The sequence below is a fragment of the Vombatus ursinus genome, unplaced genomic scaffold, assembly GCF_900497805.2.
Source record: "Vombatus ursinus unplaced genomic scaffold, bare-nosed wombat genome assembly UNPS02014770.1, whole genome shotgun sequence".
NCBI classification, from domain to species: domain Eukaryota; kingdom Metazoa; phylum Chordata; class Mammalia; order Diprotodontia; family Vombatidae; genus Vombatus; species Vombatus ursinus.
In genome coordinates this window covers 38,181,067-38,198,844 of record NW_020954548.1, presented here as the reverse complement: position 1 = coordinate 38,198,844, position 17,778 = coordinate 38,181,067, and the positions used below count along the sequence as shown (strand labels likewise).

At 41.0% G+C, this 17,778-nt stretch overlaps 1 protein-coding gene across 1 annotated transcript in view; it reads right to left on the bottom strand.

Moving 5' to 3' along the window:
* The window catches only part of LMF1 (lipase maturation factor 1), a 715,571-nt gene that overhangs the window by 29,140 nt on the left and 668,653 nt on the right, over positions 1–17,778 (bottom strand). Inside the window, exon 10 of the mRNA XM_027862638.1 lies at positions 198–310. Coding sequence (XP_027718439.1) covers positions 198–310 — 113 coding nt within the window. The remainder of the gene's footprint in view (positions 1–197; positions 311–17,778) is intronic.

The window sequence follows — 17,778 nt, the reverse complement described above, 5'->3', positions numbered from 1 at the left end:
ACCATTCAGCACCTTGTACTCGGAGTTGGGAAAAGGATGGGGAAAGGCACCTTTCTGGCCTTTGAACAGACAATATAGATAGAAACGCATTCACTGGTGTGAACAATGAAGACCTCTGGAAAATAAACTCTGATCAATCCATTCTGGAATCTAATGTGAAATTTGGAAGGTACCTGTCTTGCTGAGAAGTCTCTTACCTGGGGGGGTCCTTGCCCTCGAATGGATTGAATGCAATCAGGGACAGAGCTTCTGGGTCGTTGGCTAAGAGTTTTCCTGCCAGGTGGAATATCCATTCATTTTGCTCATAGGTCTGTTGGGGAGGAAACACACAAAAGCCATCAGTCTTAGTTGGCTGAAGACTACACAATCACCAGCCTCACTATCAGCTTCACTATACTAGTAAAATTCAGGGTGCCTTCAATTCATCAGCAAGATTTCCCACAAAAGTCCCATATGGGTCACCCAGATGGTACATGGTTCAGTTACCAACTCTATAAAAAGGAGGTAAGGGGAAGGGAATAATCATTTATATGCCAGGCACTGTCCTAAGCACTTCATAAATATTATCTTGTTTGATCCTCAGAAATAACCTTGCTGTCATGATACTCATTTTACATTAAGGAAACTGAGGCAGACAGAGGTTAAGTGACTTGCCTAGGGCCACACAGATAGTCTGTGTCTGAGGCTCGATTTGAACTTAGGTCTTCCTGATTCCAGACCCTCCCCTCCTCTGACCACACAGACTCCATCTATTTCCCCTGCTTTATTTCAGGAACCATTTAGGGGTCTATCACATAATGCCTTGTGCTGTGGCTAGGGAGATCTAAGGACAGAGAAGACATGGTCTCTGACCTCAAGGTGCTATGGTTTTAAGAGAAAGGATTCTAGTTTGTATTCATTTATGTACATGTGTGCTATCTTCTATGGGGGGGGGGTGAGGAGGGCAGTGTCCAGAGCTATGATTTCAGTGACATAGGGATCTCTCTACCAATGCAGATAAGCGACTGTTCTGCAATTTCTAGTATTAGAGAGTTGTCTGGAAAACTGACAGGTTAAGTCCGTTCTTCAAGGGCAAGGACTCTGGTTCTATCACTTTGGTATCTCCTGCTCTCTTCTATTTCCTTGTCCATTTCCCAATTGCCAAGGACCTAGCAGAGGACTCCACACATAGTAGCTCCACCCATGTCCTTGATGAACTGGATGCTCTAAGTTGGAGAAACTTAAAGTCATCTCAAAATCATCCTCATGGTGCTTAATAACTCCAGCTCTACTGGAGATGAGGAAAAGGAATGATGTAGCCTTTTCACATAATACCATCTGGCACCATGAAGGTATGTGCTGGCAATGTGGTGGCTCGCGGGTTGACATATCCCAGGCTTAATTTCCTTCAGGATGTGGTTAAGACTCATCTGTTACTTTCAGTAGTTGTCTCCCAGAAGTGAATGGACTAAACTGTGGTCAGAAGAGCTGGCTTCTACTCCTGATTCCTGATTGTGGACAATTCATCCATACTCTTTTGGTGTTCATTTTCTCTATCAGGTAAATAGGAGCAACAGTGACCATCCGTCTGGACCTCACAGGATTAGATAGGGCAAAATGGGATGATACTTAGAAGGGAGCTGGGGGTCTTCAGAGGAAACGAGGGATATAACTCATACATATTATGATGATTCTGTGGATCAAGGGTATTAGAATAAGAGACAGTATGATGTGGTTGACACAGTACTAGACTGAGAGACAGGAAACCCAAATTCTAGATTGGAATCTGCCACTGCCACACTTTGTGACTATAAGCAAATCCCTTTCCCTCTCTGCACGTCAATTTTCTCTTCTGTAAAATGATTAAATGGTCTCCATAATCTCCTCCAGCTCTGATATTCTTTAAGTTCTAGTCTCTGCCAAGAGAATCACTCCAGAGGTCCTACCACGTTCAGCAAGGCAGGACAACCTCTGGGTGTGTGTAGGGTGGACTGACAAATCTCCAGTGTCAGGCCACCAGACAGCATTCTTAGTAGGACTATACTGCTCCTCCTACACACTGAGAAAATACTCCCCCCACCCCAAATCTCATTGATCATACAGACCCCTGGATCTCTGGTCATACCCTGAAGCTAAGTGATGATTTATCTGTTCATTCAATAAGCATTTATTAAGCACCTACAATGTACAAATCACTGTTGCATTGAAATATACCTCAGATAAAAGCCCCAGACATTGAAATTTCCCCACAAAATGTCCTCCTTTTCCCAAATTGTTTTTTCAAGGAAACAGCAGGGGACACTGTGGGAGAGCTAAACCCCGAAGCTGTACCTGCAGACTGTAACTAATCTAGAACATCAATTATGACAAGGGTTTACTCGGCAAATCTTTCATAATGGCAGAGTTTGTTTTTCTTTGTTGCTATGGGAAACAGAAAAAGAAGTGAGTGGAAGCTGCCAAAGGCTGAGGAGAGAGCAGCTCACACACCAGCAGATCTGCCCAGCTTTGGCCAACATTCTGCGTGAGATCGGACACGTTCCTTCCTGCCAAGTTTGGGGTTTTCAAAGTAGCTCTCGCTCAATCTGCTACTTCAGTATTTCTATTGGGTCAGGTGGATGTGTTTAGCTGCTGATTAGTGACTGTGTCTGTCCCAACAGCACAGGCTGGGGAGGAAAATTTCTCCTTTTTGTTTGAACTGGGACTCTAGTGGAATGTGGAAGAAATCTGGGGTTGCTAATAACAATAATAGTAACAACAAAGATGACACACTTGTTCTATGGCACTTGGTAGTTTATAAGATACTTTCTTCCCTACAGTCCTGTGAAAGAGATGGTATAAGTATAACTACCCTCATTTTATAGATAAGCAAACTGAGACCCAGATAGGGAAAGTAACTCGCCCATGATCACGTAACTAGTAGATGGGAGAATCAGGATTTGAACTAAGGTCTTCTCACTTCAAGCCCAATGCCTTCCACTAAAACTCTGAGAAAACTATGGTGACATTAATGCCTCTCTCTATCATCACTTGTTCCCCCACTTCCCCCCCCACTACACACACACACACACACACACACACACACACACACACACTATACAGAAGGACTATGTTAAGAAGGTTGTTTTTCACCTGCATGATGGAATGGAGACAGCAGTGAACTTAGAGTCAGAAGACATGGGCTTAAGTCCAGACTTTACCAGCATATGACTTTGGGCAAATTCCTTCTCTCTAGGCCTTAGTCTCCTTCTTTGTAAAATAAGGGGACTACATTAGATTTTGTTTGAGGTACGCCTCATTTTGCTCTGCTGAAAGGTTTGGACTAGCTGATCTCTAAGATCCCCTCAAGCTAATAGCCTGTGATCTATGATCCCATGTAGCCACTGGACCTTGTACACTTAATGGGTTGACACCAAAAAGATCTGAATTAGAAAAGTAAAGTAATAGTTAAAAAGCGCCACTAAAGGGTCCTGGTTCCCAAGAGCGAAGAAGCACTTTAAGTAGGTCATATAATAAACAAGTGCTGTGAATTAGCTGCCATTTTATTGATTTGTAATCCTGGCCTAGCTTGCCAAAGGAGGTGAGGATGATAGGCACATGTGGTAATAGCTGGTCACCTGGCATGAGCACTGTAAGCATTACTGTTGTGCATGGTAGAGCAAACTCTGCACATTTCATGGGGTTTTAAATAACACAATGGCAAAGAGTAGCAGAGGCATGAGTTTCAGGGCTGCTAGCTCAGAGATAGGGGTGGGTTATGCTCAGCAGTGGCACGGGAGAGGGATTAAGATGCCAACCATGAGACCCCAGGCTCATTCAATTGCGTTAGACCTTGGAAAATAAACAAGATGACCACTCTAGTGGGCCTTAAGTCCAGCAAAAGGATACTCCTGGAAGTAGTCTTTGGTAGGGAAAAAGAAGACTGGACTTAGTGCTCAAGAACCCAGGTTCTAATCTTGGCTCTGCTCTATACTGGCAGAATGGAACCTGGACAAGTCATTCCCCTTTCTGGGCTCCTATTCCTTCTCTGCAAAATGGGAGATCTGGACTAGATATCCAAAGTCCCTCCTAAATATGATGCTCTATGATTTGTACCTGGATGAGGGAGAGAAGTCATCAAGTTTCTATAAGTATGCTTTGTTACTATTTTTTTAACAGTCTTGCAAACAAAAAACAAACAAACAAACAAAAAACTCACCAGAGAAATGAATGAAGGAAAAGCAGATCACAGGGAAGGAATCAATCAAACCATTACTGAAAATGATGTATGCCTTTAGGCTGAGGTCTGAATCATCTCCTGTGATATGCAGGGAACTTGGCATCCAGTTGTGGAAAAGGAGGAGGAATTGTTAAGTGATTATGCTTCTATGCGAGGAAGTCCTTAGGTCAGTTAATGGAGACTGAGATTTCTTTTCACTTGAACTCATGCTACAAGGGTCCCAGGATCACAGAAAGATAGGAGTCTGTGCTCTTTGTTTTCTGCTTAGGAACTGATAGACAAGTTCTTTGTGCCTAGGCTGTGTGGCCTGAGTTTAAGTCCTGACTATCACTTTCTATGTGGCCTTCCCTTCTCTGAGCTTCCTCAGTTTCCTTTTCTGTAAAAGGAGAAAGTTAGACTGGATGACTTCCAAGATCCCTTTTAGTTTAGACATTCTGTGGCTTAAGGTCTGGTAAAGCATAATTCATTTATTTCCTTAAATGCTAACTATATCTTAAGAGTAAAGAGGGGATAAAATGTCTAATAGCTGAATCACTGAATCCATCAACACACATTAATGAAGTACACCTATGTGCCAAGCACTGGCAATACAAACACAAAGAATGAGAGAATCCCTACTCTCAAGGAGCTTACACTCTAACAGGGGAGATAATAAGTAATTAGGGATAATAATAATAAGATATATAAGTATATGTAGAAGTTCCTGATTTCTGGCCCTATTAACAGATCAATGCAAAGAACAAATCCCTTCCGTGGCACCTGTAAAATACTCCCAGAATCTTTGGATGTGAAGAGATAATAGGTAAACCACAACAGCATGCTACAGTATAGGGGTTCTGTGGATAGGCTTTGGCAGGTGAAGTGGGAACTTGGATGGGAAACAAAAGTTAAGTATTTTCACTAGCCTCTAACTAAAATTTAGCATTGCCTTAAATTATTAATTTAAAAAAGTTATTCTGAGAAGGGGTCTGTCCACAGACTTCAGTAAACTGCCAAAGGGGTTCATGTTCCCAAACGAGTGAGGAGCTCTTGACACAGTGCGAAGATGTCATGAGATGAGGGTTAAATGTCCAGTTGACTAAACTCTGTGACTGAGGACAAATCATTGAGCCTCTTGAACCTTAGTTTTTCCATCTATAAAATAATCCTTGCATTATTGGCCTCTGAAAGCTATTGGGAGGGGTGCTTTGTAAAGCTTAAAGCACCATATAAATATGAGTTTGTTGTTACCGTTGTTGACATGCTTTTTGGAATCACTGGATGCCTTTAAGACTCAGTCCAAGTCCTGCCCTCTACAGGAAGCCTTTCCTGATTCTCCCACCTGCTACTCACCTCCCTCTTCCCCTCCTGCTTTGGCTACCTTATCATCTGTTTTCTCTGTTTTCTCTCGTTAGAATGTTAGATCCTTGGGGGCAGGGACTATTGTACTTTTGGTTTTGTAGTTCCAATGCTCACCACAGCACCTGGCACACAGTACACACTAAATAAAGGCTTGTCTATTGATTGTTGTTTTTATTATTGAAAATTATTGTCATCTTAGTCAATGCTGCTCCTGGTGCTGCTACACCCTGCCTAGTGGACCACAAGATTGGCATGTCAGGGAAGAGCTAGGCCACTCTGCACTGTATTCCCTAGGACCACTGCTCCCTTGACTTTCTTACCACATTACCCTCCTTCTTCTGGATTTTGATCTGGTCAGCACTAGTATTCCCTCTAGAAAGCCATATCGATTGACTTCCATATTATTGCAGTCTTTATCCCTGTGACTTCCTATAAGAGGTGGGGAACCTGCAGCCTCAAAGCCACATGTGGCCTTCTAGGTTCTCAAGTGTGCACCTTTGACTGAATCCATACTTCACAGAACAAATCCCAAAGGGCCCATGGATTTTCAATAAACTGCATCAGACAATTGGGAACAGAAAGGGAGAGTTTCTGAGACTGCAGAGCAACTCTGAGGTGCAATACAGGGAGTGGGGACAGTCTGGGATGTGTTTGTGCCTATGTGTCTATGTGTAGGGGACTGTAGGTATTTGATGCTTCCTGGTTATGCAGTTGTTCTACTGTCAGACTCTAGACAAGTGACTGTCCCTTCTTTGCCTAAGTTGGCCTATTTGCTACCTTTCAATCCCTTCTCCCCTTCCCATTTATTAGAATGAAATGAACTTTTATGAAGGAGAATGTTGAAATAAATGTCTAGGCCAGGGGTGGGGAACCTGTAGGCCTTGAGGCCACATGTGGCCTTTTAGGTCCTTGGGTGCAGCCTTTTGACTGAGTCCGAGTTTTACAGAACAAATTCTTTTATTAAGGGGATTTGTTCTGTGAAGTTGGGATTCAGTCAGAGGGCCACACTTGAGGACCTAGAGGGCCACATGTGGCCTCGAGGCTGCAGGTTCCCCACCCCTGGACCAAAATATCATTCCCTGGTCACACTCCTCTATATATGTTTTCTCCTCTATTAAAATGTAAGCCCCTTGAAGGTAGGGACTTCTTAGTGTTGGCATTGGTATCCACAATGCTTGACACACAGTAAATGCTTAATAAATACTTTTTAATTAATTCATTAAAATCAGATAAAATGATTCTGGGACAAGATTTTGTTGTTACTCATTCTTTCCTGATTCTTTGTGACCCCACAGACCTTCTTGCACCAATACTGTCCATGGGGTTTTCTTGGCAAGAATACTGGAATGGTTTGCCATTCCCTTTTCCGGTGGATTAAGGCAAGCAGAGGTTCAGTGATTCGCCCAGGGTCACAAAGCCAGCAAGTGTCTGAGGCTGGCTTTGAACTCCAGTCTTCCTGACTCATATACATCCATAGAGACCCAGGGCTCTGTTTACTGAGCCACTTAGCTACCTTTCTGGGACACAATGTTATCTTGTTATTCTTTGACATTTTATGTTCCCCAGGTTATCACATACGTGATAAAATAACTGCTGCTTATATTTGAATAAAAGTATTAGGGTACATGCTTATCTTCTGCAGGCTCACTGAAAGCATCATTAGTCCAGTTCCAGTAGCAGACAGGATAATAAGAAACTCCTCTTGGTACTTAATGTGGTATCCTGGTACATAGGATTCTGGTTTCTTCTGCTAGGTCTCTGTGTTTAAAAAAGTGTTTTATTCCAGAAATCTGGAGATTATGAATATTTGGTATAATAACCATACCAATCTATTTAAAAAGTTGTTTTTAGTTTTGTTTTAAATAAAAATCATGTCTGGATGATTGTGGGTAACATTTCAGTCTATGATAATGCTATGAACCTAGGACAGTTTATTGGCTGAGGTTATCAAAGATATTTTGAGATCTGAATTTGCAGTGTGGAAATTTCTTGTCTGTCAGTCCCTGAAAGACAGTGAGCTTCTGCTATATAATTCCAGCTAAGTGCTAATTATTTGCAACCCACAGTGATGTCCTGCACAGTTGCTACCGTTTCCTTGCATGATTGGTATTGGTCCTCTCTGGACTCCTTAAGGATAAACCTTCTGTAATTTCTGGTGGGGATGACCTGGTCCTGAATGCCATCATAAACTCTATCATAAAGAAACCCACATCTAACAGGAGAGAGAACAGGATTTGGAGTCAGAAGCCTTCAGTATCCCTAGCTTTTAGCACAGTACCTGGAACATAGTAGATGCTTAATAAATGTTTATTGATTGATTCTTGTTATCATTTTGCCAGTAAACTACATATAGAATGAAGGACAAGTTTTCAAAGAAAACAGTCTCAACTAAAGTACCATCTCTCTCATGAGTGTTTAACTCTCGTCAGTATTATTCATGGATCTTGATTACAATGTTCCTTTGTAAATGTCTTTACTTCTTTTAGATTCTGAATCTCTTTCTGGTATATGTACATGGCTTCTCTGCTTTAAGCTACCTTTCCATCAAAAGGCCTTCCAGCACCTTGAAACTACGGCCATGACCACTTCAGGTTTGGGGACTCATTCCAGTTACTGCTGCCTTTCACAGAAAACAAGTATGGAGTTGTATGATATCTCTGGGACTTTTCCCAACAATCAGAAGGGAAGAATTTTTTTGTTTTTGTATCCTCAGCCTTACATACATGAGACACTTGTACTGAGCTGGAAGAAGGCAGATGGGGCCTTTTTTGATGCCTGTGAAAAGCCCTTATTGTCTAATGTTTCCCTTCTCCTAGGACACAGGCAGAGTAATGTAGTGGGTGGGGCTTGGGACTGAAGTAGGTTTGACCACCTAGGTTTGAGTACTGTTTCTGACACTTTCCAGCTAGGTGACTATGGCTGAATCACTCCCTCTCTGAGCTTCAGGCTCATCCATAAATGGGGATAGTAGTTGTTTGTTTGCACTACCGAATATGAAAAATTGTTGTGACTAAAGCATTTTATATAGCATAAAGAGTTCTAGAAATATGGGTTATCATTACTTTTATTAAGGGAGACGTGCATTATATTACCTAGCTCTCCAGCTCCGCCAGCACTTCTGAATAACATCCTACTTCAGAGTTACACTCCCAATGGAAGCCAGATATAGACAGAATAAGGGTGTGTATGAATGAAGAATATAATAATAGTTTGTTTCTGAACTATTATGATCTTAAATGCCACTGATTACTGCTAAGTAATCAAGTGGTTCTCACAAATCAGGCACATCCAAGAAATTCCTGAGTTATTAAAAATTGGGATTCAAAGATACCCATAATAGCCACGACAGGCCTTGGGCCTACTGATTTCGATAGGCAGGCATCTTTCAAGGGCATAAGCCTGTGAATTTACTCCAACTCTCTCACAGGGTAGAATTTTTAGAGAAATTTTTCTGTGACTAAATGTTGGGCATTTGGTGGCAGGCGATAAAATGTCACAGTCACCTGTCAGGAGTAAAAAAGGATGGCAGCCATCTTCCCCCAAATTGTGTAAGCTGACAGCAGCTTGTCAGCTGCTGGCTAAAAGGCAAAGCTTCAAGGGATCACCCTTCCTCTTAATCACTACTCTGACTGAAACAAAGGCCTTTTAAACATGGTCAATGAATCTTAAACATAAAGAGCATGTCTATAACTTTACGCTATTCAAGCTTAAAACTGCACTAAGATTTTTTGGATACCTTATATTAAGAAGAATGTAGTTTTCATATTTACAGTATAACCTTCATTAAGCAATTCTAGCACGAGCCAGACAAAATTTTTCTTTGTAAAATGAGGGAATTGAACCACTTTCAATTATGCTCTATGCCTCTGATTCTAAATTCCATTATTTCCTGTCTCCAGAAATTTGCATCAAAGGGTTTAGGTAAGATCCATACAAGGTCAGAGCTTAAAGGACCTGCAGAGGTCACTGAATCCAGCCCATGCCTGAGTAGGAAACTCCTCTACACCACTCCCAAAATGTCATGCAAACTCTGCCTAAAGATTTATAACGATGAAGAACTCATTACCTCCCCAGGCAGCCTATTCCACTTTTGGAAGGAAGCTTGAAATCTGTCTCCCTAACTTCCACCAACTCCTTCAAGTTCTGCCCTCTGGGCTTTGTAAATCAGGGCTAATCGCTTTCACATGACAATCCTTCCAACATTTGAAGACAGCTATCATATCACCTCCTACATCTTCTCATCCCCAGACCACACACCCACAATTCCTTCCACCAATCATCCTGTGGCATACGCTAGTTACCTTTCTCTGGATATGGTCCAGTCTGTCCAGCACCCTTCCTAAAATATGGAACCCAGACAGAACACAATCTTCCAAATCTGCTCTAGGTTGGGCACGAGAAGCAGCTGACAGAAGGCAACAGAGCCAGAACACTGGCTGTATAGTATAGATAAGACTCTTGTGCAGAGAACAGTCTGTACCAGAAAAAGTAGTTTTCTTGCATGATATGGATTCATTTTTTTTGAAGCAGCTCCTGACCTTCTGACCCCAGGAAGAATGAGTGATCCTGGAGTGAGTGGCTTCATCTAGACCTACTGTCTCTCTTCTTTCAAACTGTGTGAAGAGCTGGCTAGAGCCACAATCTTTGCTGCCTGCTAGGAGAGGGATAAGCATACCTAATGCAGATTAAATGAAATTCCATTGAGGGATAAATAAAAAACCATGACCCAAGGGAGCCTGTTATGTCACTGCAGAAGAATCTCAAAAACAACTGACAGAAAATACCACTAGGAAAACGCCAGGGAGAAAAGCAGAGCTTAGAATCATAGCAACTTTTGAACTCTTACTACATTACTGAAGGATGTCTTATGCCTGGGGTTTAGGTCACTAAGCCTTTTGTGCCTCTAGTGAGTGGCCTGCATTCAGAAAATATCACCTACTGGCTATCACTAGGAAAAATGAAGTGATATTTCAGGGAAAGTAGATACTTAGTCTAAAATTGGGCTCAAGGAGAGACTACCATTTATTTGGTTGTACCAATCAAATATAATTTTCAGAACTGATACCTGACTGCCACAGGTCACAGGTTTCTTACATAGCACTGCATATAACAACATTTTACTCATACTAAGCAGGATAGTCATTTCCTCCCACCTCTGCCATTGACTGATTTATCAATTTCATAGAATCTCAGAACTGCAAGATTCCCAGAGGCCATTTAATTTAATTCTTACCCTTCCACCTCTCCAAGTGGCTAACCAGCTTCTAACTGAAGATCTTCCCATATAATAGCCCTTTAAATACCTGAACACATCAATCAAGTTCTCCCCAAGTCTTCTCTTCTCCAAAGACAACATTCCCAGTTCCTTTAATGGATTCTTGCATGGCACAATTTCAGAGTCCCTCACAATCAATGTTGGTAATCTTTCCTTAGAAGTCAATGTCATTGCTTCAGTGAGGTGCTCAGAACTAAATAGAGTAATATTCAAGATATGGTCTGACCAGAACAGACTGTTGCAGCAGAAATATCAATCACCTCTCTCATTTTGCCTTCTGCCTTTAGAAATGGTGCCTAAGCTTTTATGATTTCTAGTGCCACATCAGATTTTTTTGGTTCATGAATGGTACTCTAGCCATATTTTCCCCATTCTGTACTTGTATAACTAATTTTTTAAACCAAAGTGCAGGACTATGCATTTATCTCTATTGTATTTCAGGCCCACTGTTCTAGCCTTTTGGGCAAGGGTCTTTTCTGGATTCTGATTTTGTCATCTAATTGTTCTCCAGAAGATTATGCTCACTATTATCTCTGCTCTCTCTCTCTCTCTGCCTCTCTCTGTCTCCTTCCCTATTGCCTACAAAATTGCCCAAGTCTCACCCATCCTTAAAAAAAAACAAACAAAAAACCCAAACATCCTTTGCTCATATTATGCCTATATCTCTCCTCTCTTCTTGGTTAAACTTGTGAAAAAGAGGCACTATATTCAATACCTATCATTACTCTCTCCTATTTCTCTTCTAAATTCTCTGCCATCTGGTTTCTGGCACCATCATTCAAAAAGTTATCAATGATTTTGTAACTGCCAAATGGAATTGCCTTTTTCTTATTGTTCATCTTTCCTCACCCTTTTCTCCTGGATAGCCTGTCCTCTGTGTGTGTGTGTGTGTGTGTGTGTGTGTGACAGAGAGAGACAGAGAGAGAGAGAAGATAAGACAGACAGACACAGAGAGAGACATACTGTTCTTTCTTGGTTCTCCTTCTACTTGTCTGACCACTCCTCTTATTCTCTTTTTGCTAAACCTTTATCCATACCTACTAATTACAGTTGCCTCCAAGACTCTGTCTTAGGCCCTTTTCTCTTTTCTCTCTATACCTTCCTGCTTGGTGATCTGATCAGTTCCCATGGGTTCAACTGCTATTTCTATGCAGATTATTCCTATATCTATAAGTGAATGAGTGAAAAGAACATTTATTGAGCAGTTACTATATGCAAAACATTATTTTTAGACCTGGAGATACAAATAGAAAAGTAAGATAGTCCCTGTGCTCAAAGGACTCACATTCTAATGGGGGAGACCGCAAATATTGAAATTTCAGCTATAAGTCAGAAGGAAAGGTCTTTAGGGTTCAGTGGTAAAGTAGATGATAATGATGTCTTTTCTTTAATGTCATTTCCACTAATAAAAATCATATCAGGTTCTGATGTTGAACCATTTGTGGATGCTAGGGACTTTGGTGGTGAGAACTTTGTTTTCTGGGTCTTCTGTAGTGGTGGTTATAATACCAGCAGAAGCAATTGCCAGGCTGATTTTCACAGGGGTTGCTTCCTCCAGTGATGCCTGGGGTAGGGGTAGAGGACTGCACTAGAAGCACTGAGACTCCTAAGAGTCTCTTGCGAAAGCGAGCTGGTGGTTGAGGCAGTGGTGGTGGTTTGTCCTACCTTGCACATTCTGCTCCTATCTCTGTCAGGGTGCTTTGCTGCTTTAGCCTGGCCAAATTGGCTAATTTTCCCATAGGTGGCAGTTGGTCAGCAGTTGGTGGGGACTGCCAGCTTTCTCCGCAGGAATTGCTCTCCTAGATACCAGCTATGGGGTGTGGGCTAGAAGCAGAACCAGTAGGCAGGGTAACTCTGCCACTCCCAGAGCTCCTTGGTTTACTGGACAATTGGTAGCAATTACTTAGAAATATAAAGAGGGAAGAAATCTAGCCTCTGTCTCTCTTCTGAGCTCCAATCTGCCTCCTGGGCATTTCAGGAGAGACATCCCGAAGGCATCTCGAATCAAGGGCTTAAACAGAATCATCACTTTCTCCTCTCTCCCAAGCCCTTCTCCCTTGTGAACTCCCCTATTACTGTGGAGCAAGTGAGTGTCCTCCTAGTCATCCAGATTTTGGAGCTGCGTCATTCTTGGTACCTCACTTTTACCCCATAGATCCAGTCACTTGCCAAATCTTGTCATTCCTACTGTCACAATATCTCTTGTATATGTCTCTTTCTACTCCCAACCACCACCATGGTTCTGGACCTCGTTATCTCTGGTCTGGAACATTTCAGTGACCTCCTTGTGGGTCTCCTGGCCTCAAGTCTCTCTCTAGTCCAATCTATCCTCCACATAGACGCCAAAGTGATCTTCCTAAAGAGCAGGTCTCACCATGTCTCCCAATGCTTCATGAATTCCAGTGGCTTCCTACTACGTACAGGGTCAATTATAAGGCCCTTTTCTTGACAGTTAAAGCTTTTCACAACCCAACCCTGTCCTACCTACCCAGTTTACTTAGATTTCACTCTCTTACATTGAGCCTTACCAGCCTATTCGCTGTTCCTTGCACACTCTATTCTCCATCTCTGTGCCTTTGCACTGGCTGTCCCCCATGTCTAGAATGCTCTCCCTTCTCACCTTGACCTCTCAGAATCCATGGCTTCCTTCAAAATTTAGTTCAAATGGTGCTTTTCCTGATCTTTCCCATTCCTCAACATTCCCACCCCCTGCTGCTAGAGTTTTCCCCTCTTAGCTTACTTTTCATTTACTCTCCATACATCACATATCTATCAATGTATTTACTTGCTGTCTTCCAAATTAGAATGGGAGCTCCTTGAGGGCAGGGACTGTTTCGTGGCCTTTCTTTATGTCACCAGCACTTAGTATACTGCCTGACATCTATTGCTTAATAGATTTAACTGCTGATTCACTGACTGATCCAAAGCTAAACAACCTTGAAATTTCATTCATATGTTAACACAAAGTTATATGCCTTTTATTTGAATTCATTCAATGACAGGCAAATACACACTTAATAGGAACTAAGAGGAATAGTAGGTAGAAACCTGGCCTTTGAGTGAGGAAGACATGGGCTTAGGTTCTGCTTCTGACCCAAAATGGCTTGTCCAAGTAACTTAACGTCTCAGTGATTCAGTCAACTTTCTATGATGATAAATTGTTGATCTGAATCAGTAGAAGGAGTTTCCTTACTGAGAGTTCTCCATACAAGTAAAATCACAGTTCTAGATACTCCCCTTTCCCCATTCTACTGTATCAGGTTTTGAGGGAGATGAAAGTAACTGACGACACGGTCCCTAATTTCTTAAAGCTTAAATGTTTTCCCTTCTCTAGAATAAACATCTCCAATTTCTTTAATTGATCTTCCTATGACACACGTGATGTAGCAAAAACAAAAACAAAAAACCCTAAAGCTTAGGCTGAATTAACAGAAGTGTCTGGGCAAAATGAGATAGGTGAGACCACAGCTGGAGTACTGTGGTCATGGTTTCAAATTCCCTTCCTGTCATGGACATCTTTTTGTGAATATGCTCCAGTTTGGAAACATCTTTCTTAAAACATGGTATCCAGGGGGCAGCTAGGTGGTGCAATGGATAGAGCTCCAGCCTTGGAGTCAGCAGAACCTGAGTTCAAATCTGACCTCAGACACTTGACACTTACCAGCTGTATGACCCTGGGCAAGTCACTTACCCCCGACTGCCTAAGCAAAAACAAAATAAAAAATAAAATGTGGTATCCACTACTGGATATAATATTACATATTTGGTCTGATCAGGGCAAAGTATAGTGGGACTATCCTGGACTTAGAATTCTACTGATGCAATTCAATAGAGTAAATATTTATTAACTGCCTCCTACATGGGCCAAGCAATCTAAAATCACGTTATGAATGTTTCAGAATGGTTAGAACTTTGACAAAATAAAATTTCAAATGGAAATTTCAGCTACTTTTGTTTTTCCGAGAAAATACTGCCTGGGGTATTAAAAATAGGTAAGGGATGAATAGGCCTTCAAAACAATAATATTTCATTGCTATAAAATAATTCTTGACTAATTCTACTGTAATAATCACTGTAGTTCATACAGTGATGGAAACTTGAAAGCGATAATCACACTCAACACTGCTTCATAGTACCCTCTGTCGGGGCAGCTAGGTGGCACAGTGCATAGAGCACCGGCCCTGAAATCAGGAGGACCTGAGTTCAAATCCGGCCTCAGACCAAACACTTGACACGTACTTGCTGTGTGATCTTGGGCAAGTCACTTAATTCTAATTGCCTCACAAAAAAAACAAAAACAAAAAAACAAAACAAAACGTAGTACCCTCTTGTCATATGTGATGTCTCCTCCCACTTTTAGCTAATGTGATATTTTAATTAACAAGGGGAAACCCTTATGAGAGGCTTTCTCTGAATTAGACTAGTAGTTTAGCAGTTGGGGTGGCCAGAGAATTGTTGCTTCCCTTACTTTATGGTTCTGCTGAGTCATTAGGATGGGCCGATAAAACATATATGCTAGGGAGTGTTTTTAAAGGTTCTGTTGTTAAGTCACTATACACATACACATATACACATGTATAACCTTTGCAGGTAGGTGATCCACATGTTGAGGTGACACCAACCCACCTATGTTTTGGGCCTTTTACAGAGGCCTCAGTTATAGTGGCTGGAGCTCATCTTGACCCATAGTTCCATGGTTCCTATCAAAGAACAACTTTTGTGGTAAAAAGGGGCAAAGAGTAAGTACATGTGGAAATTTGTTTTGCATGACTTTAAATTTGTAATGAGTTTTGTATTTCTTGCTTTCTCAGTGGGGGAAGGGATAGAGGAAAGGGCAGAATTTGGAACTGAAAATACAATAAAGGTGAACAAATTTTTTAAAAAAGAGTAGGTACAGAGAAGTATTTAGAATGCACTTTTGCTTGGCTTATACATTTTCATCTAAGTATGGATGGAGATAGTTGAAACAAGTTTTAAGACATTATCTGTTAGTAAGGGCTGTAGGACTGCATGTCTAGTGATTACATTAATTGAACAAATATTTACCAAATTTGAATTGAACTAACATTTACTTATAATATGCAAGGCAATGTAAAAAGACAAAAAGAGATAAAGATAAGAAACTAAAAATATGCAAAATCCATGTGGAAAATTGGAAAAAATTCTAGAAATAAAAATATGATCACAAGGTACAATGTGATGAAGGTAAAGGAGAGATCTAGGTAAAGATCCATAAGAAAGTTTGGGGTGAGATCGTTAGACAAATATTGTTCATTGAGCACTATACATTAATCATATTATATATTTATGATATAGTATACACACACACACACATATATAATTCTGCTAGCCTTTTGGGGGAATTCCTTTCATATTACTGATTCATTTATCTTTATTCAACTAAAACTCCCAAACCTTTTACACAAGAACTTCTGTCTAGTCTTATCTTCCTTGTGCTGGACCTGCACAGTTGATTTTTTGAACCTAAATATAGAACTTTGTTTCTATCCTTATTACATATGTATTAGATTTGGCTCATTGTTCTAGCCTGATAAGAGCTTTCTGGATCCTATTTCTGTTATCCCTAATATACTAGCCATCTCTACCAACTTTGTCATTCTAGGCATAGAATCAATATCTTTAGTCAAGTCGCTGGAGGGCCAAGGATAGAGTCATGGGATACTCCCTTAAAAAGCTTATGTCAATCCATTAACCTCTTCTTTGGGTATGAAGATTCAGAGTTCCAAATGCATTGTTGGAAAAACCTTTCATGTTTTAGTAAAAATATTTATTTGAAAATTTATTCTTTTCATTTTATTGTGACATGTTCTTATAGCCTCAGTGGCCAGGTCATCGTCTTGGAAGGGCTCACACAATTAGGATACTGACTTTAAATGTCAAATTTGGCTCAGTCAAGTGACATCCTTATAGGGCTTAGTCGTTAACTCCACATGCACAGTGATATAATATGTCATCTAAAAAAATCCCTTGAATTACAGTGTTAAGACAGATGGTCCACAATGTGAGCAGAAATGTCCTCATCCATCTGTTGATTCTGCCTATGAAATTTAAAATTCTGAATGTCAGATAATGATTATAGCTTACATTTCTATCAAACTTTAAGATTGACAAAGAGCTTTCACACACATCATCTATTCTAATTCTCACAATCACTATGACTGGTAGAGAGTGCAAATACCATTATTCTTGCACTATAGGTGAGGAAATTGATACTTTTAGAGATTAAGTGACTTGCTCAACGTTACAGTGGCAGAGATGGGAATCAAACCTGGACCCTCTGACTCCTATTCTAATGTATTTCCCCTTATAACATGGTGAAGTGAGATATTCATTTAGCAAACATTTAATAAGTTTGAGAACTATGTTTTCAGTATCCCACAAGTTTATGACATGTCTTTAGATGAGGCAGGGTTAGTGGGGGATCTTATTATAGCATTTGTTTAGGCTCCATTGTCAGCCGGGGCAAAGTATGTTAATGTTCAAGTCCCTCTATTAAGTTTACTTCAGGACAGAAAGGTTTTCTGTATATAAATCCCATAAAACAGGCCAACCAAACTAGACTCTATATCCCCCAAAACAAGTACACATAGAGAGTCTGCTCAGGTTTCATGGTGTAGGTCACATGCAAATGCATTCTTGAATCTTTAGTTCTCCTTACTACAGTGGGGCAAAAAGCACTAAACTAAATCAGAAGATGTGGGTTCAAACCCTAGCTTTGGCATTTACTAACAACCATGGGCAAGTCATTTAACAACTCTGCTTTTTCCTCTTTTCCTCCCACCAGGCTGTAAGTTCAGAGGCCATTCATAGGCCTCATCTCACTGCCGATGGCAAGGAAGCTTGGTAGATTCATCCCTCCCTAGGCTCTTGGTAGGATACCTCCCCACCCTCACCCCCCCAACCCCCACCCACCTCCCCCATCCCATTCATAAGGCTCACCACATTG